The 25,678-nt window shown below is 40.1% G+C and overlaps 1 protein-coding gene across 8 annotated transcripts in view; it reads right to left on the minus strand.

The window, feature by feature from the left end:
* Positions 1–153: 153 nt before the first annotated feature.
* The window catches only part of Abl (tyrosine-protein kinase Abl), a 28,436-nt gene continuing 2,911 nt past the window's right edge, over positions 154–25,678 (minus strand). Inside the window, exons 2-10 of one of the 8 annotated variants that reach the window (XM_017232056.3) lie at positions 10,393–10,440; positions 8,671–9,226; positions 8,193–8,608; positions 7,546–8,132; positions 6,978–7,227; positions 6,794–6,914; positions 6,645–6,733; positions 2,527–4,194; positions 154–2,154 (exon numbers count right to left, since the gene is read on the minus strand). In XM_017232056.3, the coding sequence (XP_017087545.2) occupies positions 1,643–2,154; positions 2,527–4,194; positions 6,645–6,733; positions 6,794–6,914; positions 6,978–7,227; positions 7,546–8,132; positions 8,193–8,608; positions 8,671–9,226; positions 10,393–10,440 (4,247 nt within the window). In that variant the 3' untranslated portion in view covers positions 154–1,642. Of the gene's footprint in view, positions 4,195–6,413; positions 6,734–6,793; positions 6,915–6,977; positions 7,228–7,545; positions 8,133–8,192; positions 8,609–8,670; positions 9,227–10,392; positions 10,441–25,678 lie in introns of all 8 variants that reach the window. The other 7 variants (XM_017232054.3, XM_017232058.3, XM_017232055.3 and 4 more) reach the window with 7 other exon arrangements.

Genomic DNA, 25,678 nt, shown 5'->3' on the forward strand with positions numbered 1-25,678 from the left:
TTTTAGCCAATAAACAAACCATTGGTTTTTCAAACTCCCTTTTATGATGCATCGTAGAAACTCATATTTTAAAGATGAATCATTGGTTGATTCATGAGATGAGAGTTTTTTCAAGGGGATTCACCGATCTACCGCCAACGAAAACTATTGAAATTCTTTAAATATCGTTTTTATTTCTCATTGAAGTACTTTGTTTTTGATCCTTTTTCGTTTTAGATATTATTCTGTAGCGCATATCAGGCGCTTGGTGTATTATATAAGTTACAGAAATAAATTTTGTGTATATTTGGAGCAATATTTCGCTAGCCCGTTTATCGTTTATTGAAGATATCTTGGGGCATTGAAGTGAAAAGGCAAAATATTAGTTTATAATTATTTAGGTTTGACCGCCCTGTTTATTGTTGTAATGCCCCTCTGTTTGTTAATTTTGAAATAAATTTATTGTATTTGGTTTTTTTGGGATGCGATTTTATGCGATTCTCGTTTACGTATAAAAGTTGTTTAAAATCCTTGAAAATATATATGTATATCAGATAATAATTACAGTTGGGTTGTGTAATAGGTCTTAAAAGAAATAGCATTCCATTAAACATAAATCATAATTTTTTAGTCTTTGCCACTAAACATATTAATTTGAGTTGCAGTAGTTATCAATTATTATAATAATATCTTTGGGCTTTGCTACTGAGTACACATAGATCATGATCATAGACATATATGTAATGCTGCGGGCCTTAAAACACACTCTCTTTTCAAAGGACTGGTCTCTCATGCCTGGGCTCCGATTTTGAAGATTGGGGGTAAGGGGGAGTGTGGTCATTCGTATATTAATTAATAATAATAATTTCTTGTATAATCATGTATATGTATAGGTATAATAAAACATTTTACGACTAGTATATGTAAATATATGTATGTATATGTATATATGCATTGCGTTTTGTTTTTTTTTTTTGTAATTACTAACATTATTGAGATATTCTATGAATATATTCATTTCAATCTTAAGCCATGTCTTGTGTCTTTCTATTTTAAAAACAAACGAAGCGCGAATACGTTTGAGGGATCAAGAAGTCTATGTAGAGGGGGGGTGGTGGTGGCGTTTTTTTTCTTTTGGGATATGGGTAAGTTAAGGGGGTAATCCCCTTACTTTACAATTAAAAACAAGGATCTTCCCGCGAAATTTTGCTTAGCAACTCATTTTTTTACTTTCTGGATTCTGGAAGCGTTCGTCGGGCTCTGCTCTGATCTGACTAGATATATATGGGTATATATATAATAGAAGCTACTACTACACGCTACCAAGGACAATGCATAGGTGTCCTCTTGTTTTTTTTTTTGAATTTGAATTTGAATTTAGTTGATTTTTAGTTGCTGCTGTATGTCCGTAGATGTCCTTTTTTTCGTCCTTGCTTTCGATCGCCTTCAAATTCTTCTTCGCTGGGCTTGAAGTTTCGTTTCCTGTTTCTTGATACCGTTTCCGCCTCCTCCTCCTCCTTCTCCTTATCATCTTTTTTTTTGGGATCCCGGGGGATGGGTGGTTGGATGTGGCTCATCACTTGCGCTTGATAAAATTGCCCTCGGCATCCAGCCAGATTCCCGGATGATGTTGGTCGGGCGCCTCCATCCCCCGTCTTATCATTTACCTGTTCAGGGCATTCGAGATTTGGCGCAGCGACTGACCCACCTCGGCCACCAGGCGCTCGTTGTCCTGAACGTTCTTGCTGCCGGCGGAGCGCAGGTGCTGGGATTGCGCCTCCACCCGCGTCACCAGCTCCCGGAACTGGAACTTGGAGTGCGGTGGCATAGCTCCATTTTCCGCGAAAATCACACACGAATTCTGGAGAATGTTCAGCTTGTCGCTGAGCTGGAGCCACTGGGAGCCGGTAATGGCGTTCACAGGATGCTTTAGCGAGCCCTCGAGGAGACCCACCAGTTCTAGGATGCTCTCCCGCGATATCTGCGTGGAGCTGGCCGGCTCGGAGAGTTTGGCAATCGGAGTGGCGTAGATGGTGAGCTTGGTGGGCTTGTGGGGCACTGCTGGCTTCTGCTGAATCTGTGGGAGGTTTGGCTTCTGCTCGTACAGTGACTGGGTCATGTCGCCGCCTCCTACTCCTCCGCCGAATCCCTCCTGGTGCTGGTGCTCCTCGTTATCTGTGAAGAGTTGCGTTGAATGAGAAGTTTTAATGGTGGTGCCGGCCTGCTGCCTGCCGCTAGTGCAATCTCTACTAGATGTGGTAGTGGTATTGGTGGTAGTGGTGCTACTAATGGTGGTTGAGGGGTTGGAAGTTGAGGTGCATTGCGGGGGCGGAGGTGGTGGGGCAGCCGGTGGCGGTTTGTTGCCCGGTTTGGCCGGCAGAGTGCCACATTTCATCCCGTACTTGGGCGATAGTTGGTTGGTGGAAAGAGAGGAGGCGCCGCAACCACCATTCACCGCCGACGACTGCTGCTGAATGATCGAGCTGCTGGCGTAGTCGGGCGCCGGCGGCTGCTGCTCCCACAGTTTCTTTAGGCTATTAATACTACCTGTGCTCCGACGCTTGCCGAGATCACTGCCATCTCCCACAGCACCGGCTGCGGCACCGGTTCCGGCTCCTGTTCCAGCTGCCGGCTTATCGGTGGCCGTGTCCGGCTCCACATTCGAGTTGGTAACATCGATTTTGATTTCAGTCTTTTGCATGGCCTGGACGAACTTCTTGTTGGTGTCATCCTTGCGGTTCAGGGTGCCCGTCGAGTTGGCATTGGCATTGTTTCCTCCAGCCGTCGCTGGGTTTGACAGTGGTGGCTCCTTGTCCTTGTCGACGCGGCGCAGATGGGCCTTGAAGTCGATGATGTTGTGGCTGGGCTCCGCCTTGGCCATTGGAGGACTCATCTTCTTGGGCTCCACTTTCTTCAGCTGTGCCTTGAAACCGCCTGGAGTTCCGGTGGCAGCGCCACTGGCAGTTCCATTTCCGTTGGTCAGGTTCTTCTTGGGAAGATTCATACTCTCGGCCAGCTCGGTGACCAGCAGGAAACCGGGATCCACGGGAGCACTGCCAGATCCATTGGCTAGGTGGGCGGGAGGAGCAGCCTCCTTGCCGGCAGCCTTGATCTCAGTGATGAGCTTCTCCTTCAGATCCTCCGGGGGGCTGCCCAGCGAGCTGCAGGAGTCTGTCGAGGGCTCCCTCTTCCTCAGCGATACCCCAAATCGGGAGCTGGCCTCCTCCACACTGGGTGCCGTGTTGCTGACATCGTTATGGCTGCTGTCGTTGTTGTTGTTGGCCATCCCGTTGCCTATATTGCCGTTGTTGGCCGGATTCTGGGCATGGAGATGCTGCTGGATGGCTTGGACAGCACTCTCTGGCGCCGGCGGCGGGGGCGGTGGAGCGGCCTCGAATTCCTCCGGAGGCGGCGGCAAGTCCAGTGGTGGTGGCGGGAACTCCAGATTGGCCAGAGCCGGTTGCTGGGCGCCGGATCCCACCCCAGAGCCACTGCGCTTCGGGGACGCGGCCTGTCGGAAGGAGGAGAAGGTCATCATGGTGCCCTCCGTGGTGGTGCGGTGGCGCTGGAGCTTATTGAGACTGGCGGCGGCATTGTTCTGCATGGTGACGCCGCCCGAGGAATTGCTGCGAATCATCTGCTGCGGCGGAATGGGAGTGTTCATCTTTGGGTTCAGGCGTGCTCCCGGCGGAGTGCTGTGCCCGTTGGCTGGCGGCGGAGGAACTGGACCGGGTGAGCCTGGTGCCGCTTCACAGGCACCACTGCTGTCCTCCAGGCTGTCCAGGTATGCTCCAATCCTGGCCACCTTTGGCAGGGTGCCGTAGCGGTTCGCCTGCTGCTTGACATTCACCACCTCCAGTGCTCCGACGGTGATAGGATGAGCATTGGTGGTTATCCCATTGCCGGGATGCGATTGGGTCGGTGGTAGCTGAGGGTGCTGCTGGGAGCGCTTGCTCTGGCGTGTCTCCAGTCCCCGATTGCCCATCACGGGCGTGGGCGTTGGCCGCTTGAAGGAGCTGTGCTGCTGCGAGGATCGGGGTCCAATGCCGCTTCCACCTCCGTGCAGGGAGTGCTGCATCTTGTTGGGAGCTTGGATCGGTGCAGCAGTCAGGCCCTGTTCCAGACTATCGCCCGTGGCGTCGGTGTCAGGATCAGCCGCCGGATCCGTTTCGGAGTCATAGCGCTGCGTCAAGCTATTGATGTCTCGGGCCAAGCCTGGCGGGGAAGAAGGTAGAGTATTAATATATTTTCCAAATCAGAGTTGGGGAGTTGGGTAACAAAGTAACTCTCGTGCCGAGTGCAAGATGCTGGGTGAAAGTAGCTAGTAGTGGGATATGGATTAGGCCTGACCAGAGTCCGGATGTATGTGTGTATGTGTTTGTGGTGTGTTTGTGCGTTTGTGGGCTGATGTCTAGGGTATATTTTGAGTTATAAACAATAAAGTTTGTTCTATAATATAAAATCTAGATTTTTAAATAAGGTAAGAACTTAGAGATTAAAATAAACTAACAACAGTCATGCATTGTAATTAGGAAATTAGCTCTTTAGGGGTTACATGGGTATTTCTTTAATGATTATAATAATTTTTAATGATTTTTTAAAAATTCAACATCTCTTAAATGTTATTAAAAAATGTATAATTGATCCCAGAAGTACTTTTGATAAGATAAACTCATAAGAAAGAGGGCCCTTCAGTGTAGCTTCCTTGTCACTTGAAACTTTAAACGCCATTTTAAAAAAAGTCATTTATAAAACTCATTAAAGTCAGTATAATTATTTTTTTATGATTTTTAATCATATTTAAAAAATTGATAGAAACGATAACTACTAAACCACTCTTAGGGAAATTTTAAAAAGCCCTTTAGACACTTAAAACTATTCAACTATGGAAAATGTTTTTCATATTTTAACTACTTTGAAAAAAATAACTCAAAGTGTAGTAAACTTTCCGATTTTGTATTCGAAAAGCACTTCCGAAAATCCAATTAATATTATTTATCTCCTTTTAGCGTTCATTTACGGGCTTAATGGGTATAAGGCATTTATAAATAAGGTATTTTTATACCCTTGCAGAGGGTATTATAATTTTGGTCAAAAGTGTGCAACGCAGTGAAGGAGACATCTCCGACCCTATAAAGTATATATATTCTTGATCAGGATCACCTCCTGAGTTGATATGAGCATGTCCGTCTGTCCGTCTGTCCGTCTGTCCGTCTGTCTGTCCGTCTGTCTGTCTGTCCGTTTCTACGCGAACTAGTCTCTCAGTTTTGAAGCTATCGTCTTGAAACTTTGCACACACCCTTCTTTCCTTTGCACGCAGTATATAAGTCGGAACGGCCCGGATCGGCCGACTATATCCTATAGCTGCCATATAACTGATTGATCGGAAATGGTATAACTTTGGTGTTTTTAGAGTTAGAGAATTCAAATTTGACAAGAGAGCTATTTTTGGCAAACCATTACGACATGCCAAATTTCATAAGGATCGGCCGACTATATCTTATAGCTGCCATATAACTGAACGATCGGAAATGACCCAACTTTCGTGTTTTTGAAGATAGAAAGCTGAAACTTAATACAGATTATATTTTTGGCCAGATGATCCAACCTACCAAATTTCATTAGGATCGGCCGACTATATCCTATAGCTGCTATATAACTGAACGATCGGAAATGACCCAACTTTTGTGTTTTTGAAGATAGAAGTTTGGGACAATTTTAGGTTTCGTTTTTGTATTATAATAAATTGGGAAATATTATCATATTCTCATAAGGATCGGCCAACTATATCCGATGTTTGCGATATATATCCGGTTTTAACTGCAAGGGTATATCAACTTCGGCTCCGCCCGAAGTTAGCTTTCCTTTCTTGTTTTTTATTTTCCATTCCGATGTTCCTCCTTCCTCCTCCTATTTTTGAAAATAGGCTCTTTTTGGAAAACCATGTAACCCCTTAAAGTCATCTAAACACCTCTAAGGTGTTATGGAAACTAAAAGAAATTAGAATCATTAATAAATAATCTTCAAACTTAAAAATAAACCAGGCATTGAAATAATAGAACATTTAGAAAAGACATAAGCTTGTTAAAAGTTATAAAAATACCAAAACTAACAAACTCAATTAATTAATAGAAACATAATAGAATAAACATAAGTAGTATTTATTATAAAGACTACAATTAATAGATTAATGTAAACATGAAAGTGTTAAATGAAAAACAGAACCAAAAGTAACACTATGAAATCATCAGCCAGAGAAGAGAACACCAACAAGAATTAAAAATAAATAAAAGCCAATTGAAACAAACCATTAAAAAATATACAAAAAACACAACCAAAATAACAAAACAATAAACAAACAAATAAACAATTTTTGAATTTTTTTGGAGTTTTTTTTTTTAAGATGGGACTCCTTTAACGAAACAAAAAAATACCTCGAAATAAAATGTCGTAAAGGAAACTACTGCAGGAGGACGATTTCTTAATGGAATACTGTTGTTGTTTCTGTTGTTGTTGTTGTTGTTGCTGTACTGGATGTTGTACAGACTGTTGTTGTAGTTGTTGTTGTGTTCGTATTTGTTGGGTATGATGGGTTGGTATTTGGGTCTTGAAATTTCTAGAAAGGGTCTGACTGAAATAGTTGACATTTTTCATTTTTGTAATACCGTTGGTGGTGAGATCATCGATGAAGTTGCATCTTTGCGCTGAAGGATCCTCCTCGCGATAAGTCGAATCCCGACTGCTGGAGAGAAGACTGTAACCAGAAGGCAGGAGGATTAATAGAAGCTAAGGACTTTGAAGAATGACCTAGTACCTGGTACGCTTGGGTGGAGCTGGTGCCTGCTTGCCCTGCTTGTTGGTGGTGCGTCGCATCTGGACATTGCCCTTGCCCTGGCTGGAGAAGGTGCTCAGCTTGGTGGAACTGGAGCCGGTTTCTGCGGAGAAGCTCAAAGTGTTAAAGGCTACTTTCCTATATTGGTCTAGAAGCCATTCCTCACCTGACATGGGTGTGCTGGCCTGCTGCTGCAGATCGCTGTGAGGCGTGAGGTTCTGATTGCCGGGCAGACCCTTCTTTACCATCTGCGGGGTGAGGCTGAGGGAGGAGGAGGAAGCACCGCTGGGGACCGTCGTGGAGGTTGTTACTCCACCAGAGCCAGTCCCTATACCCGATGAGCTCGGCTGTTGAACTGAGGAGGAGCTACTGGTGGCGTTCAGCTGCTTCTCGACCGCTTCGGTGATGGACGATTCCTGCGGAGGAGCGGAGAAGGAGAGATGGGCACCATGTGGCTCATTATTGCTATCACTAATTGTCGCCTCGATCTCGACCGATCTTGATCAGAGCACGTCCACGAGGTGGTGGCGGTGCCTGTGGCTATGACTATGACTATTTGTATTCCTATTCCTATGGCTATTGCTATCTATGGCTGCCGAGTGCTGATGAGGGTCGTCGTCGTCGTCGCCATCGTAGTCACTCGCCTCATCGTCGTGATCGGGATCGGGACCATGATCATCATCATCATCATCATCATCATAGTATTCATCGTCCCACACCTCGACGTCACCCACCTGAAACATGTGCTCCAGCGCATGGTGTATGCTCTTGAACGTGGGCCTATCGGCGGCGTCCCACTGCCAGCACTGTCGCATCAGATCGTACACCTCTGGCGGGCATCCCGGCGGCCGTTCCATGCGATAGCCCTTCTCCAGCTTGTGATAGACATCGGTGAGATCGATGCCCGGATACGGAGACATCCCGTACGTGGCGATCTCCCATAGCAGTACCCCGAAGGCCCATACATCCGACTTGGTGCTGAACTTGTTGTACGCCAGTCCCTCGGGGGCGGTCCACTTGATGGGGAACTTGGCTCCGGCATGGGCCGTGTACGTATCGTCCCGCATCAGACGCGCCAGCCCGAAGTCCGCCACCTTGACCAGCTTGTTGTCTCCAACAAGGCAGTTGCGGGCGGCCAAGTCGCGGTGGATGTAGTTGCGCGTCTCCAGGTAGCTCATACCGGAGGCGATCTGCGTGGCCATGTAGAGCAGGGCCACGGCGTCGAGGGTCTCGCGGCCGGCGGAGCGCAGGAAGTCGAGCAGATTGCCGTGCGACATGAACTCGGTGATGATGTAGAACGGTGGCTCTCGGGTGCAGACACCTACAAGGATAACATTTCAATTATTTTCATAAGAAGGAATCACTTTTCTAGGACACTGACCTATGAGCTGGACCAGATTCGGATGCTTCATCTCCTTCATGATGGCCGCCTCTTCGAGGAAGTCCTTCAGGGCCATGGTGTCTTCCTTCAGAGTCTTGACAGCCACTGTGTTGCCGTAGCGCTTCCACACTGCCTCGTATACCTCGCCGTACTGCCCGCCGCCCAGTTTGTGCTTCATCATGATGTCCGTGCGGCAGATCTCCCATTCGTCCGGCTCCGGACTCAGCGGGAAGACGGTGGGTTTGTTTTGCTTCGGTGCCGGATACAGGAGCGGTGTAATCAGGCCATGGCCTTCATGCGGGACGCTGTGGTGATGCACCAGCTCGGCCAGGGTGTTGAACTTGGCCTCCTGGGTGACAAAGACCTTGCCGTCCGGATCCTCCGAGATGCGGTAGTGGTAGACTCGACCTTCGTATCTGTTGAGGATCGAAAATTGAAGTCAAGATGAAGTACCTATGAGGACTAGACCTCCACTCACCTTAGACTGATGCTCCTCTGACCCGGCGAGCTCTCGCTCTCCCGCACCAGGAAACTCCCATTGATCCCCGAGCTCAGCAAATACTCGGCAGCATTACGGGAGATCGGGCCGTGGTACCACGAGTGCTTCTCCAGGGAGTTCAACGGTGTCACATAGTTGGAGGGCACCCAGCCCACGTTCCCAGAGTCGGAATGGGCCTCACACCACTCCCCCGACTTGTTGTAGCTGAGGATGCGCACCTGCTCGCCCTTCTTGAGGCTCAGCTGGTTCTCGCCACCGGCCTGGAAGTCGTACAGCGCCACAAACAGCTGGGGGTCATCCTCCTCGGGTCCGGGGGCTAGCAGGTTCTCCTTGGAGGTCCATCGATGCGTCGACTCAAACACCGATGTGTTCGCTCCTCCCAGGGAGGAGCCACCACCAAGTGGCAGACCCACACCACCGGAATCCTGCTGCTGCTGCTGTTGCTGCTGCTGAAGCTCAGCGGCGTCGGCCAACAGAGAGGCTGCCGTGCTTCCGGCCGGAATGTGAGGTAATGGACGCGATTGCAGCAGGGCTTCTGTAAGATAGAGAGAGTTCAATATAGTTCCTGGTTATTTCTCTGCGTGTATAGAATGCGGGTAAACTCGTTTTTCTTTCAAAGAATGGCTGGCATGTTGTGGAATCCCCCCCATTCCCTTCCAGAATGGAATAAATTATCCATTAAGTGGAATGAAATTACACAAATCGTTGACTGCCAACAGCGGTGGACCAGGAATCCCTCAACCTGAGCTCCTCTTTATTGTGGGAAGTTCTAGTACATAGTTGTCCCCTACAGCCACTGCAGCATTCTTGAGATCTTCCTCCCACACTTTTTCTGCATCTGTGGGATGCATTTCATCAAAGTTTTAGATTCCAGTAAGAGATTGTTTGTTTAGAGGGGGGTATTCTCTTTGAATAAAAACCCTTGAAACTTTCCCCTTTAATGTCCCATTCAAATAATTCTACAAATTAACATATTTCCCCCCTTTTTCCCCTTTTTTTTGTTGACCAAAGCCAACACTTCCGTTGCATAAATTTCCTTCATTTTCATGGACGTGGTTGGGAATCTTTGGTTTTCGGGGTTTGGGTATGGGTGTGGGTGTGCTAAGCAGTCATAAACCAGACCGAATCATAACCCCAAATCCCAAATCAGACCCGACAGCAGTCTGTTAATTTATGCGCGCGAGACAGGAAATATTAATGGCAAAATAATAGGTGGGGATCCGATAGGCAAATGCTGGGAGAGATTAGAGCGGATGTGTCGAGTTCTCCAATGGTGGTCTCGCGGTGACCAGAGAATTAGCCTATAACAATATTTAACCACTTGATGGTTCCAATTTTGAGTCTGTAGGGTGGGTAGTGACTCATAGAAGCCCTCTACCGAAATTAGAGGGAATCTATAGAAAATCGACTCAGTTATGAATGTATCTCTGAGATATATCTAAGAATTTCGAGTCTATTGGGTAGCTAGTGACTCATAGAAGTCCTATACCAAAATTCAAGGCGATCTATAGAGAATCGACTCAGTTATGAATGTATCTCTGAGATATATCTAAGAAATTTTAAGTAATATGACTCATAGTTAGCTAGTTTTTAGAACTTAATTGCATTAATTATTGTTTAGATTTGTTTTTTCTATATTTTGTCAATTTTTTAAATTATTTTTTAATTATTGCTATTATTTTAATTTATTTTTTTTGTTACCTAAATGATATTTGCCTTGGTGGCTGCGAAAAGAGCTGTGCTTGGTACCTGGATAAACGAAAGAAACAGAGATATTGTGTGTGAGAGAGAGAGCGCCAAACTTGGAGAGAGAGAGAGATAGAGAGATTATGTATGGAGGTTACAACAGGCAGAAATTCTATCATCTAATCATAACGATGGGCGGCAATTGCGATGATTTATCTAACGACTACGATGGAAGTCTCCAACAAAAAAAAAACAACAAAAATAAAAAATAAAAAAAAAACAAACAAAATTAAATAAAATTACATATAACTATGCTAGCATGTATGTATGTATGTAGGTATGTTATGTACATTCTTTTATATACAACGATTTATTTACAGTTAGGTGATGGATGACATCAAAGCGGAGAAGAATTAGAGGGTCTTGGTAGAAGAGCGCAGAAAGGCCAATTAGCGACCCGGCTAGAAGCCACAACAAGAAGAAGAGTAAGTGCTGTAATTTCTCAGACGAGTGAAAAGTGTCTCAGAAATTCAGGAAAATCCAGAAGATGTATAAGTGACACGCCCCCTACCTACCTACCTACCTCCCCCCTCTCAGATACAGTACTACATGTATGCTCCATTCATAAGAGCTTAGCTTCTGGCTACTCCATCTCCTGGAAATGGGTCCATTGAACCTTAAAGTCACAAAAATTCTACTCATTGCTAGAGACACAGAGAGAGAGAGAGATAGACATACATATGAGGGGAGCTTAGCTCGTATATTGACTCTGTCTCAAGTCATGCACATCCGCCATCTAGCGGCTGCTTATGCAGGTTATTAGCGAGAATTTGGAGCATCTCGAGGAGGAGGTGGCCTGGAGAGGCTGATTACGAGTGAAATGATGCGCGGTACCGCTTTGCCTCCCATTCTCCCACTTTCCACTGCTTCCCCCCACAGACACTCAAAGTCTTAACGGTAAGTGTGTTGAGTAAGCACAGATTGAAATCAGCTGCCTCAGCAGCTCAGATCCCCCCTTCTCCTCGACTAAAAATAGTAACTAAAAGATACAAGATACAGTGTGAGCTATGGTAGTAGAATTTTGAAAATCAAGAAGAGCTATTTTTTAAAGAAATTGACCAGTATTTATGGGTCTTACTTTATAAATAAATAAAAACTAAACCTTGGGGAATACTTTTAAAGCTATTTTTTAACTTTAATTTATATTATCTAAATATATATAGTAGTAATCTATATAATAATTTATATCATCTGAAATATCTAATATTTATTTCTAGTATAACTCCAGCTATAACGTCCAAAGGTCCTTTTTTCTATATATATAACCTACCTATCTACCCTACCCTCTATCTCTAACTCTAAAGGTTGCTATTTCTAAATAATATATATAGTCTATCTAGCCTACATCTAACGCTTGCATCTTACTTTAGATAGGAATTTAGGTATGAATTTTCCTAGGTTACTAGGTTAGTAAGGTTCTATAAGGCCCACAATGATGTTTTTATGTTTATAACATATTTATTATTTTACATATAATCCCTGTTCAGAATTAACGGAAACGATTCATATTTCGTTAATATATTAACTAGATACCTTAATAGATTAAGATATATACCTAGATAGATTAAGGTATCTTATTCTAGATACCTTAAATCTTCTTCACCGATACCGTCCACAGTTAGGTCTATATCTTCAATCGTATAAGTTTAACCCTCTTATAGATCGATGTAAACGATTCTAAATACCTCTTATCCTCTTTCTATATCCTACATACATATAACGCTTAAATCATCTTAAACACTTTGAAACTCAGTTTTTACAAATTTTATCAAAGATATAAAGCCCACCCACAGTAGTGTCTATATCTTTTTCCTATCACAACCCCCTCCTGGGAAGAATACCACCTGGGGTGGTGGACAAAGAGAAGACTATTATGAGACACTTGAAAGCTTTTCATGGACATGGTCGCTACTCTAAAGAATAAGATTAATTTGTGCACTCTACGTAGTACGACCATACATCCATTGGCCTTGGTTCTAACGGTTTTTATATTGCGAATTATCTTAAGATCTCCCCCTCCCCCTTTTCAGCCCCTTCTTGGTCTTCTTGGTAGTCTTTTTGGCCAAATCGAGCTTCAATGTGTGATTTATTGTCATTCAGTCTTTCATTCATTCATTTATTCATTCACACATCCATTCAGTCACTGGTTATATTTTTGTGCAATTTTCAGCTCGTTTTTTAGATGTTTTATTGCATTTGAGCACGTTTTGCTTTAGTTTTTTCGGTTTTTTATTTTCTGTTAGCCAAGTTTTGTGTTTTTTTTTTTTAGCCAAGTCTTGACTTTGTTTTTGTTTTTCAGCTCAAGGGCTTTTGTGGCAGGGATTTCCAGTCAGACTGACTCTTCTCTTGGGCTTTTGTGGCCTTTTCCTCGACTTGTCGGATTTCATTCACATTTTTTGCCTTTGGCCTCTCAACCAGACATCTAGACACCCCAGACATCCCCTAAAGGGGGCGTGGCCAGTCAACAGTTAACAACTTTTACGGTGTAAATTTAATTAGTCATTTCTCTGGCTTCCGGTGGCTACAGACTACAGAGGGCCAATTCTTGGGGGGTTTGATTTCAACTTTGAATCCAGAAAACTTTTCAATTTAATTAATTTTTTAAAGGGCAGGGCTTGAAAGTTGGTTAAAAAAAAGCCATTTATTACAAAATGATGATCCATTTAAGAACTTGTCCTAATTGTTTAAAAATTTAGGTCTTCTGGAATGCATTCTTTCCATATTTTATGGCCTTAATGATGACTTTTGAAGCGGAACTCTTTGTGGAACGGAACTTGAGATCATTAAGCTGAAAGACCCGATTAGAGCTACAAATACCACCTAGTTTGGAGGGGGAGAACTATGTAAAAATTAAACCAGCATATGGTTATCTTGAGAATGATATTCCCCCTTATTTCAGTTACTGACTTCAACCAACAAGTAGTACAAAAAATAGTAGGAAATGTGAAAGAATTTAATTTGCAAGGAAAGGTGATATATATATATATATATATATCTACCCAGGGTTGGGATCAAGTTCCTCCCTTTTGCAGCCAAGTGCGAAAAAAACTACAAACACACATACATACTTAGTACAGGGAGTTGGGAAACAAAAGAAAAGTCCTGTAAAGGCAAGCCAGAGGCCCCTGAAGGGTGGCGGTGGCCCAGGACCTGGTCTGGCCTGGCCCCTGCACTTCTGGTAGAAACTGGCAGAAAGATGAAATCCACCCTTGGCTGACATTAACAAAGGCAACTCGTGCCCCCTTCCTGCCTTCTCCTTCTAGCCGTTGGCAATTTTTCCACTTTTCTAAGGATTCCGCACTCAAGGCTGGTAAGAGATGCCTTCTGGCAGGACAACTCAGACTCTGCTGCACTTAAAGACCCCCTACACTAATTAGAATTTAATCAGATTTTAGAAGAATTTCATAAGTTTATGAAAATCAAGTGAGTGCCATAATAAATGCACTTTAAAGATACACCCAGCGAGGTGTGGAACGAAAATCAATAATGGAAACCTTGCCGCCGCTGTCGAGGCGATGAGTGTCATCCATGAAATCGCATCATCGCCGGGGAATTAATTGAATGCCAGCATCCAGCAGCCAGTTTCCAGCCTCCAGCAGCCAGCATCCAGCCCACAAGAGGATGAGGGACACAGGGCCCACAGGGAGGCCGAGGGGGTAGAAAGGTGAAGGACAAGCGATGCGACAAACCACATGAAAGGATGTATTATAGGGGTTTCATGGCAGAGGTTTTATACCCTTTTCAGTGGAAAGGTATAGACTTGAGGCTAGGGATGTCTAGAGAGATAGAAATCTAGATAGAAAAAAATAAATATTCTTTCTAGTAGCTTGGGTTATCTATATAGACCTGGATCTAGGGATTTAGGATCTAGTATAATATGGTAAGAAATAAAACAGCCTTACAATAAAAAGTATCTATGACAGGGCTACGGCTTACTCCTAAAAAGATATTTAAGATAGGAAAATAATGGATATTTTATCTAGAAATCTTGGGTCATAGAAAGATCTGTACAGATTCTAGATCTATGAAGTGAAATCTATAACAAAAGATATACTATTCCAAAGATAATATCTTTATTACTCTCTTTATAGAAACCACATGTAAAAGGAGGGTATTATAAGGGGTTTTGAAGACAGAATTCGTATACCCTTTTACAAGAAAAAGTCGAGACTAAAGTCTATAGTAGGTTATAGAAAGATTTATATAGATTCTATGATCTAAATCTATGATTCATAAGATAAGTTATAGGTTATAGAAAGATTTCTATAGATCCTAGATCTATAATCTATAAGAAAAGTTCGATTTGAGTTAAAAAATACAGTATAGATCTATAAGATTATTAGAGATATATTGATTAGAGATAAGAGTTATTAGATATAAGTGAGATATATTAGATCTAGAAAAGAAAAAATATCCTATTCAAAGGAGTAACTCTCTATAAAGGTTATACTTTATAAGAAAAAAGATACCATTCATCCAAGTCCCTGCTCCCTGATATGCCATTTGAAAGAGTATTTCTTTATAAAGATTATACTCCATAAGAAAAAAGTCCTATAGAACCATGACACTGATTCCTGATATACTTTTCCAAAGTGTACTTCTTTATAAAGGTTATACTTTTCAAGAAAAAGGTCTTACACATGGTTATCCCTGAATCCAATATTAAATTTTTAATAAAAAGCCAACAAATTATAAACAAAGCTCTTCTCCACCAAGTTTACTTTCCAAAAAGAACCAAAATACTTCCATAAAGAGTACCTCTATAAAAAGAGGTAACAATTTGTAAGAGGAAGGTCCCATCGATCCATGTCCTTTGAAGGTAAAACTTGTTCGTCCTTGCTGAAAGTTTACAAAGCTATAAAATTTCTCCTTGAATGGCTGGGAGGGGAGGAAAGTTTCTTTGAAAAAAAAAAAGTTATCCCCCCCTTGGATCATTATCACGTGACTAAGGGAATCCACAGTGCCATTGTGAACACTACTATGAACTGTGAGTAGTGGCAGTCAGTGAGTGAATAAAATTGACTTTTAATTGCCGACAACGATGGCCAGAAAGACAAACAAAAACAGAAACCAGCCAGCCAGCCAGCTCCAGCCAGTCATTGGCATGCACTGGGAGTGACTCGGAAAATGGCAGCCAGAACTCCAGAACTGGTAAGACGAGACAGGGACAGGGCCAGAAATAAGCATACGACGCGTTGGCCAAAACAAGCAACGAGTCTCGGAATCTCATATTGCAAGTGTCAACTGAATGACTCACTCAACAGTGTACTGTGGGTAGTGGAACTTGTCTAGAATTATACTTTATTTTTACTATCAAACTAGATAGATTTTAAAGCAAAAATATTAAAACAAAGCACTTGGAAAATTCACACATGCCCCTCATTATTCATTCATGGATTTTATTCCTTTTTTTTTGGATTTGTTTTGTTTATATTTTATGGCCTATTGTTTATGGCCAAAAAAAAAAAAAAACCTAGAGAGAGTTGCGGCATTTGTCATACTTCCCGAGCTTGTTTCCACAAACATTCCGCAAGGGCACATTATCCAGATAATAAATTCGAGCAGGCGATAAAAGCCATTTGACCATAAAAGTGTGTCTGTGTTGGACCCTTCGTTTAAATAAACAAATAGAATTCTGTATCTGTATCTCAGGGTCAGTGAAAAGTACCTAGAACCACAAGAGGAAGTCCACCATACAATGCTGGAATATCTATAAATATTTTCTTCTAATTTGGAGTCTAGAAACCTATGGGAACCATAGGCCTATAAGCTCTTATTGTTTACCAAATAGTACCTTGGGAAACTCCCTTTCATAACAAAAGCGTGCTTGGAATTAACCTTTGTCCCCCCGCCCAACTGAAATTTACGTAATTTCTCAATTAAAAGCTACCGAAATAATAAAAGCCAAAGATCAAAGTGCCATTTAAATGTTAAAGCATATAATTACAGATGTACATACATACGAATATTCATAGTTTGAATATTTTTCCACCTACCCGCCCACCAAATCAATGTAATCTCGGTACTCGGCGTAACAAAATTTGATTATCTTTATGGCAGTTGGGCCTAAAAGCTTTTTAATGTCTGCCATTTTCCTGCATGGCCTTTCATTCATTAATTTTGTATTTTTTTTTTCTAAATACCCGCCTATCATTTTTGTGAATTTCTATCATTGTCATTGTCGTCGCATTTCCCCATTTTACGTAACCCGCCGGTTCATCGCACGTCCATCGCATATCCGTTCATTTGTCCGGCTAATTGCTGGATAATGACACCGAATTTCCCCTCTCTTTTTTGGAAAAAAAGTGCTGTCGCTTTTTTGGGTGACAGCTGTTTGTATGGAACCGGAGCTATAGCCATTCTATGCCAGCTTTTCTCTACCCTGAGATCTTTCACTAATAAAAAATTATACAATGGTTCATAATAATGAAATACAAAAATTGGGAGAGTTTCATTGCTTTTATATAGAAAATTATAAAATATCTATAGATCGGGTTCTTAATAATTAGATATTATATATATTATACCTTATGCCTTCTTTTTTAGTATTAAATAAATGCTGTTTATTCCCACCTTCTTAAGAAAAAAGGTTCTTGGTAAGGTACATATGTATGATAGATATAGAAGATAGATAGATATCTTGTTTCTCTATATGTCTCTCTACCCTGATCTCCATCTCCAATAATACATTATACAATGATTTATAATAATGAAATATAAAAACTGTGAAAGTTTCATTGTGTATTTTTTAGAAAAATACAAGATAGCTATAAATCGGGTTCATAATAACTAGTTCCTAATAGTTCTTAATATGTATATCCCACCTTATACTTTTTATTTTATTATTAAATAAAGGCTAGGTATCCCTATCTTAAAAAAAGAAGGTTCTTTCTAAGCTAAATATACATACATATGTATATAGTTTTATGATATGTATCTTATTCCTCTCAGTTTCCTTCTATCCTTAGATCTATTTTTTATAAAACGTAATACAATGATTATTAATCTTAAAATACAAATATTATGAATGTTTCATTAGGTATTTTAAGAAAATCATCTGGTTCTTTATAACCCTATCTTTATATTTAATCTTAATGTCTCTATCTTATAGAATACCATTAATTAAAGGTCTATATAGTGTTAAGATACCTTTCTTCTCATAGTTTTTCAGTTTCTACCTTCAGTTTTATCTCTAATATATCATTATACCATGAATAATAATAATAAAATAAAAAAAATCTATAATATTTCATATTTAAGTTATTTTTAGTTTTTGGTTTTGGTAAACATGTTGGTATATAGCTTATATAGTTTATATATCTTATACCTTTTATCATATTTGTAGCTAAAGGGTTTGTCTTTATAGACCATATAGACCATCTCTCTAAGGCCCACCTCTATATATTATTAATATTATTTAATTTCTCTCAGTGCCTCATTAGAGCTTACATCATGGAGTTCCGAATATTACCGCATTAGTTTTTCAACAAATTGTCATACATACGTACTAATTACGCATAAAAACTGAAAATCAACTACAATCATTACGAAAAATAAGCAACAAAATCATAGAAAACGGAGTAGTTTTCACTTTTCTCGCTACCCTTGGCTGTCTGCAATAATAATTACCATTTTCACAGCAAATGATTTTCTATTTTCAGAGCCAGAGCCTCCTTTTTTTTTTTTAGTTTTTCGGCACTTGAAGCAAGTCGAGCGTGGAGATGCGGGAAAATAGTGCTTTTTTCCAGCCAACTTTAGTGTAAAATTGTTGAAAACTGGTACGTTTTGTCGGGCCGTCGTGGAAATGATTGATTGATTGAGTCAGCAATTAAGAGAGCTGCTTTTAAATTTGATTTGTTTGGTTTCATTAACGAAAAAATCAGTTCAGAGTGAAAGTTTAGCACTTTTTAGGAGGCACCTGCTTGGGAAAAGTTGAATGAACTCGACTGATAAGACTGGAAGTTAATGACTCATCAGTTTCGAGTTAGTTTTTCCATTTCCCAGGCTGTTAGGCATTTTAATTCCAATTCCAAGTTTTCCACAGCAAAATTTCACTCAAAAGATTGAAGATTGAAATCTGCTTGGTTTCTTGAGAAGAAAAAAAGGTTTTCCTTGGCCATCTTGATGTTGCGACTAGAATGCGAAATCAACTTGGAAAATTAGGAAAAAAAAAATAGAAGAAAACTATTTAAAGCTTAGGAGAACGGAGAAGCAACTAAGGAACCCGATGCCATATCTCTATGACGGCCCAACAAAAACACATCTTGGTGATTCATTCGTCTTGTTCTTTTTTTTATGATTTTTTGCTGCTGCTTCCTTTTCAGCTGGATTCTTGGATTCTTGGAAGCAAGTGCAATTGCTATAAATGAAATGAAACGACAGTCGTGCCACAGAGCCACAGAGCCACCGTGCCACGGATGTGGATGTCGTTTAAATATTACCAGACGGCATAAAAATTGACAGACGTCGCCAGACAAAGGCCAAACAAACTTCAGAATGAATGACTGAATGAAACTTCTGAGTCCGGGCGGCGAAAGGAGGACTCTTTTTTGACTAACCGAAGCTCTATATACCCTGGCTTTTTGGTTCTTTAGTTTAGGTAAGGGTTTCGAAACTTGAAATACTAAATAATCCTACTAATACAATATACTTCCTTTCCTATTATATTATTAATGTACTCCTATACTTATACTCCTTTACTAATACTCCTATCCTATATTCCTATACTTCTATACTAACACCTATTCTAATACAATATAATACTAATAAACCTTGATAGATATTCCGATAGAAATGTATCTCATGTAAGCCCTGATAGATACTCTCTCTCTTGCAGATACCTTTCTCAGTATTTTGGGTTCCAATTTATCTGTGCCTTAAAAAATGGTTTCTTGTATATATGTATATACCTAGTACTTTACTGTGCTTATCCTTAGAATACTCTAGTAAAACCCAGTATCCAGTATACATTGGGTTCAGTAACTGTGGGTTTCTCCAGTATATCCAATACTGATAAGTACCTATCCTTAAAATACTACAATTATGACCAGTAAAACCTAAAATAGTATTAATCTTTTATAGATTGAAATACTAAATACTTAAAAGCACTACTAGTATGTCCTGTAAACTCGGTTAACACTATAATTCTATTAACTTTTAACAAATTAAGATACTAAATACCATGAAAAATACAACATTTATGTCCTCTAAATCCCTATAACCCTTGACCCCACAACCCTCAGTATATTCAACTAATATTTCTAAACTGATCACCCTTCCATCAGACCCCACGACCTCAAGGGTATGCAAAGAAACGAAAGTGTAGAGACAAACTCGTAAAGAGGAAGGAGAGGAAGTGCCGCCCGAAAGCCGGCAAAGTAATTAAATTAATAAAGTATCGCATTAATTATTAAAATAAAAAAATAAAAAAATTTATAAAACAGTTTAGTTAAAATTAACATCACAAGCTGGGGTTTTGGGCAAAAAGATAGATGGGTCATATGATGGGTTTCGCAGAACGGTTCACTGACCACAAAACGGGGAGCGCCCCCAAGCCGCCGGTCAGCTGAGAGCAGGAAGACAGAGAAAGAAAGGCCTTGGGGGGAAAAGAAAGAGAGATCAAGATAGAGAGAGAAGAGAGGGTGAGGGAGAGGTAGAGACTTGGACTTCTTTGTGTGGAGACCCCCACCGGCAAAAACAGGCAAACAGGTTTCTCCAGTCCTCTCTGCACTTGCATTTGTCATGCTTTTTCTTTTCTTTTTCTTTCTTTCTTCCAGTCTCCCCTTTCTCCTCTAGGGGGGTAAACGGTTGGCAATTTTCTTAATTTGTTTTGTGCAAAAAAAAAAAAAACAAAAATATTTAGAGCTGTCTATATTAATGGGTTTTTTGGGGAGAAACTGATAAGCGGTGAGTCTTAATAGAATCTCTCCGAGAGAGTGAAATCAAGGCCTAATTGGACTGGGGGAAAACTGCAATTAGCCAACTTGAATGGCCAAATCAGAGAAAAGAAATGAAATCAAAGGTGAAAATAATAACAAAATAATAATAATAGACTTGGATTTCTCTCGAAAGCTTTTGAAAGAAAGGAAGACTATTCTTCATTTATAGACCTTCTTCTTCTGGAGATGTGGATGGGACTTGTAGTCCCACAAAAAAATTCAATCAGTGACTTGGCAACCTGCTGCAGGTGGCAAGTGGAGATTATGTCATGCCACCATTCGCTATCTCGCCAGATTGAACTTTAAGGTGTATATAGTACGTACGTAGGTACACCCATGGGTACAAGTCGAAGAGATCCAAAGCCATGAACGTGCCCACTCCACTCCCCTTTTTGTATATTTTTTTCTGCCACCTGCCCACTATGTTTGGGCTCCAACTCGCATTAACAGTTGCAATTGCGAACGTGATTTGAGCGAATTGCAATCCAACCCTGCAACCCGACCCCGGGATAGAGACTGAAACCGACATCAGCGACACAAAGGGGCAGCATTGGAGCATTGGAGCTTTGTATGTAGTTCTTATGGCTCAATGATGGATTCAAATGCAACGAGAGGCTCTGACAAGGCCCAGAAAACGGGTTTCCAGTTTCTGCATTAGGAGAACTGAGGAAACTTGAACTAAAATAACTTAAATAATTTAAAATAGAGGGGAAAAGGGGGCTTAAGAAAAGAGTTAAACCCAAGAGTTATGAGTAAAAGAGTTAATATTAGGTTTGAATGGCAGGTCTATCGAAGAAAAATTGACAAAGTTATGGGTATTTTTCCGGTAAGAGTTCAAAACTTTGCAGAGTTTTTTGAGAATTTTTTTTTACAAAAATATTGATTGAAGAATGAGAAAAAGATTAAAAAGAAAATATTAAAAAGATTGATTTTTAAGTTTGTTAAATTGAATTTAAATTGAAATTAAATTTAAATGTTCAAAGTATGTTAATTTTTTACACAATTTCGGGATATTTTTTTAAGGAACTAATGCTCTTGAGTTTATAATAAATACTGGATAATATATTAATAGCTTAAAATACAAAAGAAAAACATGTTTTTTTTTGTCCAAAAACTAGTTTTAAACTTTTAAATCTTTTTAAAAAAAAGTTAAAATATTTTCTTTTTTAAGAAAATATATTGTTTAACAAAGGATTTTTGGGTTTTAGATTTAAAGATGATTTATTTTTTGGGATTCTAAGATCTAAGAGGTATAATAGTCACCGCAATTCAATTATTTTGCAGAAACTTCAGAAATTTCATACAAAATAAAGCCTTCATTTATAAATTAATAAATTTTCTTTTTAAAATTTGCAATAATTTTCAAGGGTTTAAAAAAGGCCTTTTAAAAATAAGTTTTAAATGTGTAATTGTGTCTACCTTTATGGTCACTTTTTTCGTCCCCAAAAAAGATATCAGATAAGTTTGAGAGCGAGGTGCGAATTCGTCACCGGTAAGTTACCTCGATAAGGTTTTTTATTTAATATACTATTTATAAGACCTTACTATAATATTCTATTCCTCCCAATAAAAAGACTAAACTTTTATCTAAAAATAAACCATTATCCCTAAATATTAACTTTATTCCCCTCCTTTAAGTAACCCTCTACCAACTACCTTTGTGTGATTCATAAAATATTAAAAAAATCACTCTTCCAACTCTTATCAAGGGCCCCTTTGGCTGTATTTGCTCTTTAATCCACGAAGAATTGTTTATTTGAGTATTTGAGCCTTGCATTGGGTGCAATGAGCATAAATAATAATAATATACGTAAATAAATAAATATTAAAAAAAGAGAAAAAAGTGAAAAGTTTTATTTGCTGATTTATTTGACCTTGGGGGCTTGTTTAACACTCAGAGAGAGAGAGAGAGAGAGAGAGACAGGTTGGGTCGGTTTGGGTAGGTCTCTACCTACCTCTCTAGCGGAACTCACTGAATTTAATAAAAAGACCCCCTATAACCCCACGATTTTGGATAATGGAAGCCATGCGATAAAGATATATTCACATTTATTTGCTCTGTCAATCATTCAATCAATCAATCATTGTGACCCCCAAACTCTGTTGACTTCTAATTAGTGGCTGCCGTTATACTCTCCAAATAATATCTCCAAATATATGTATATATTTTCCAGCTCTCTTGGCTATTTACAAATTATGTTTATTTTCCTCCGATTTCTTTCTTCTTCTTCTAGCCGGCTAATTTATGCAAACAATTTTCAATGAGCCGCAGAAGAGAGGGCTCCTGGAGGGTGGAATTCGAAACTCCAGAATGCGGGTCACTAGTGGGTGGGGGTGGGTGGTGGGTGGTGGTACTTTAATGAAAAGTCAACTTCAAGTTGAGGCATCAAGCTAATTAAATGTCACCTAAATAAGAGAATATATATGTAGCAATGTCAGATTTATGATGATCTATGGATCTCTGGCCATATAAACAGATCATTAAAATATATCCCCATTGGAATGGCCATTGGAATGCTCGACTGGCTAATGGAATAATAGACTAGAAAGGGGGCGGGGACAGCTGTTTGCCAGAGTCTGATTGGAATTTGAACAGCTGTTGGGAGTAACTGTATAGCTCCCGTTGGAATGACAGGCCATGAATTCTAAAGAGAGAGGGAGTGGGGATTGGGGAGTAGTTCCAGTAGCGCCTTTTGGTCTAAAAATAAATAGAAAAAAAAACATCAAAGCGCCATGAAATGCAATCATGGAAACGACCCCAAACAGAATGAAAGGCACGAAAGGATTTACGAGCCTGATCGGATATAAGTACATACATATGTACATACATATATATGTATATATGTACATAGTGTGGATGTATTTATAGGTGCATGCCACATGCAAAATAGTCAGGGGCGTGGTTGAGAGTCTTAGGAGGGGTGTCAAGGGGAGTGACATTTGAAACAAGAGACTTGGAGATCTTTTAGTATTTTATTAGCCCTTGAAACCCTTGAATCTTCAACTTTCAATCTCTGTCTGAGAGCGTGAAGAATTCTTCCAGAAGATACACACACAGATTTCGGTTTGGAGGCTAATAATAGAAACTGCAGCCGCCAAAGAGAAAGATACTTACAAAGTGGTAATGGAGACAAGGCCTATGACATGTGGGGGGAGGTCCATGCCTCTAACCCCTTCCTTTGACATGTGGGGGGAGGTGGTTCCTGCCTCTCAACTAACTCCTTCCTTCGATGAGTGGTTTTGGGCAACAATTATGTTGAGAAACATTAAAATATTAAATAAATATTTAACAGCTTTCTGTACTTAAGAGCGTCACCTGCTAGCCACCTGCCCTGCCCACCTACCTCCCAGGTAAGCTCCATAGCCTTGTGAAAAGTTAATTTGCCTCGCGGCTCATAATTTGCCGGTTGCATGTCAAGCCAGACCCACACACCTCTCAGATTTCCACACACGAAAGAGATGGCTATACTGAGCAAGAAAGAGATGGACAAAAACAGTGAAGACTCTAAAGAAGGAGGATTGGGTATTGGAATCTGAGGGAATGAGGGATTATATTTTGATTATTATTAGAGTTTCTAGTAATTTCTCTCAGTGTAATTCCCTCTTCTTCCTCTTCCACTCGGGTCTTGGATGAGTGGAGCAGTGGTCTGTAAATTGGCAACTCCAATGAGGCGTCTATGACATCCATACCACCTACGGTTCGTTCTCTGGTATTTTCCCAGAGCGATATACAATCCAATACCTCTGCTAGCCCCCCTCTCTAAAGTATCTAATTACAATCCCCATATCTAGCACAAGTAACTAACTGAACTAACGCCTACTACAAACTTTGTAGTACAAAGGTAAGTAGATTGGTTAAAAATATTAGAAATATCTATTATTTCTCCTACTTTGAAGATCTATAAGATATAAAGATTTTACTATTAGGGGAGCTATTATATCTCTTACTTTAAAGATCTATTATAATATATCATTTATTAGATATAAAGATCTTTCTTTCAGAGAGCTATTATATCTTATAGTTTAAAGTTTTATTAGATAGATAGATATATAGATATAGTTCTATTATAATAGAGCTATAGATCTCTAAATTTTGAAATATATTTTTCATAAAAACTCGCACCACAGTGCCCTCTGTAACACGTATACACACACACACACACTCAACGATGATTGAGTTGGAGTTCCGTTGCGCGGCTTTCCCCCATCCGACAGATACATAGATACATCCATACATACATACATATATGTATCTGCGACCGGCAACTGACAATTGCGGTGAGTTGGGCTTTCCGTTTCTGTTTCTGTTTTTTTTTTGATTTTTTTGGGATTTGTGTGGCTTGTAATCTAGCGTCGCAGACACAGTTGTTGTTACATTGTAATTTTGTAATTGCATTGTCGGCCAGAGAAGCGCAACTATTGCAGACCTTTTTCGGATGAGCTCTGGTTTGGATAGTTGGATAGTTTGGATAGATAGTTTGTACATTTTCACGTGGGTTGTTGGGAAAATTGCCTCTCACGACAATAGCTCTTTGGCTGGAAAATGTCGCTTCAATTTTCAGATTTCTGATGAATCGGCACCCATTCGTAATTCGAATTACGAACAATACGAAGCGATGACTCAATATCATGTGGAATATACATATATATATATAAACATATACTTATAAGGCCCTTATCAGCGACTTGGGCTGTGATTAAGGCAGTCAGAGTTCGCCCTCAAGCGACTAATTATAATAAAAAATGGCAAGTAATTGATTACAAATTGCCAAGCAAGACCGCGATAAGAAAAACGGTTTTTTTTAAGTCAATAGATAGACTAATGGGGAATATATTTATATAGGAATTTAATTATTATGAAGCTATATTATAGAGCAGAGTATAGAGATATATATATATAAAGTATAAAGCTTGTTTTTCGGTTTTTTATTACGATAAAACGTTTAAGAGCACCTTTTTAGGACTTTAGGGAGAGGTTTTTATAATATAGAGTAGTAGTTTTATAAATCTTACTAAGGTATTCGGGTTATAGACGTCGCAATACACGGTTTATTACTTTTTCAGACTTTTTTTTAGAAGAATTCCTACATAGAACTTATATAGAACCTCTAATATAGAGCTTTGTAATGTATTCGGTGTCTTTTATATGAGAATACAAATTGGAGGACCTTTTCAAAGCTCTTTCAAAGAAATGATTATAGAGAATCTTTTAGGATGTTTATAGAACCATTATTATACAGCTTGGTAATGCATATTGTTTAAGATTACATTACTTCGTGGAGTACCTTTTCAGAACTCTTTCA

This window comes from Drosophila bipectinata, chromosome 3L (genome assembly GCF_030179905.1).
Source record: "Drosophila bipectinata strain 14024-0381.07 chromosome 3L, DbipHiC1v2, whole genome shotgun sequence".
NCBI classification, from domain to species: Eukaryota; Metazoa; Arthropoda; class Insecta; order Diptera; family Drosophilidae; genus Drosophila; species Drosophila bipectinata.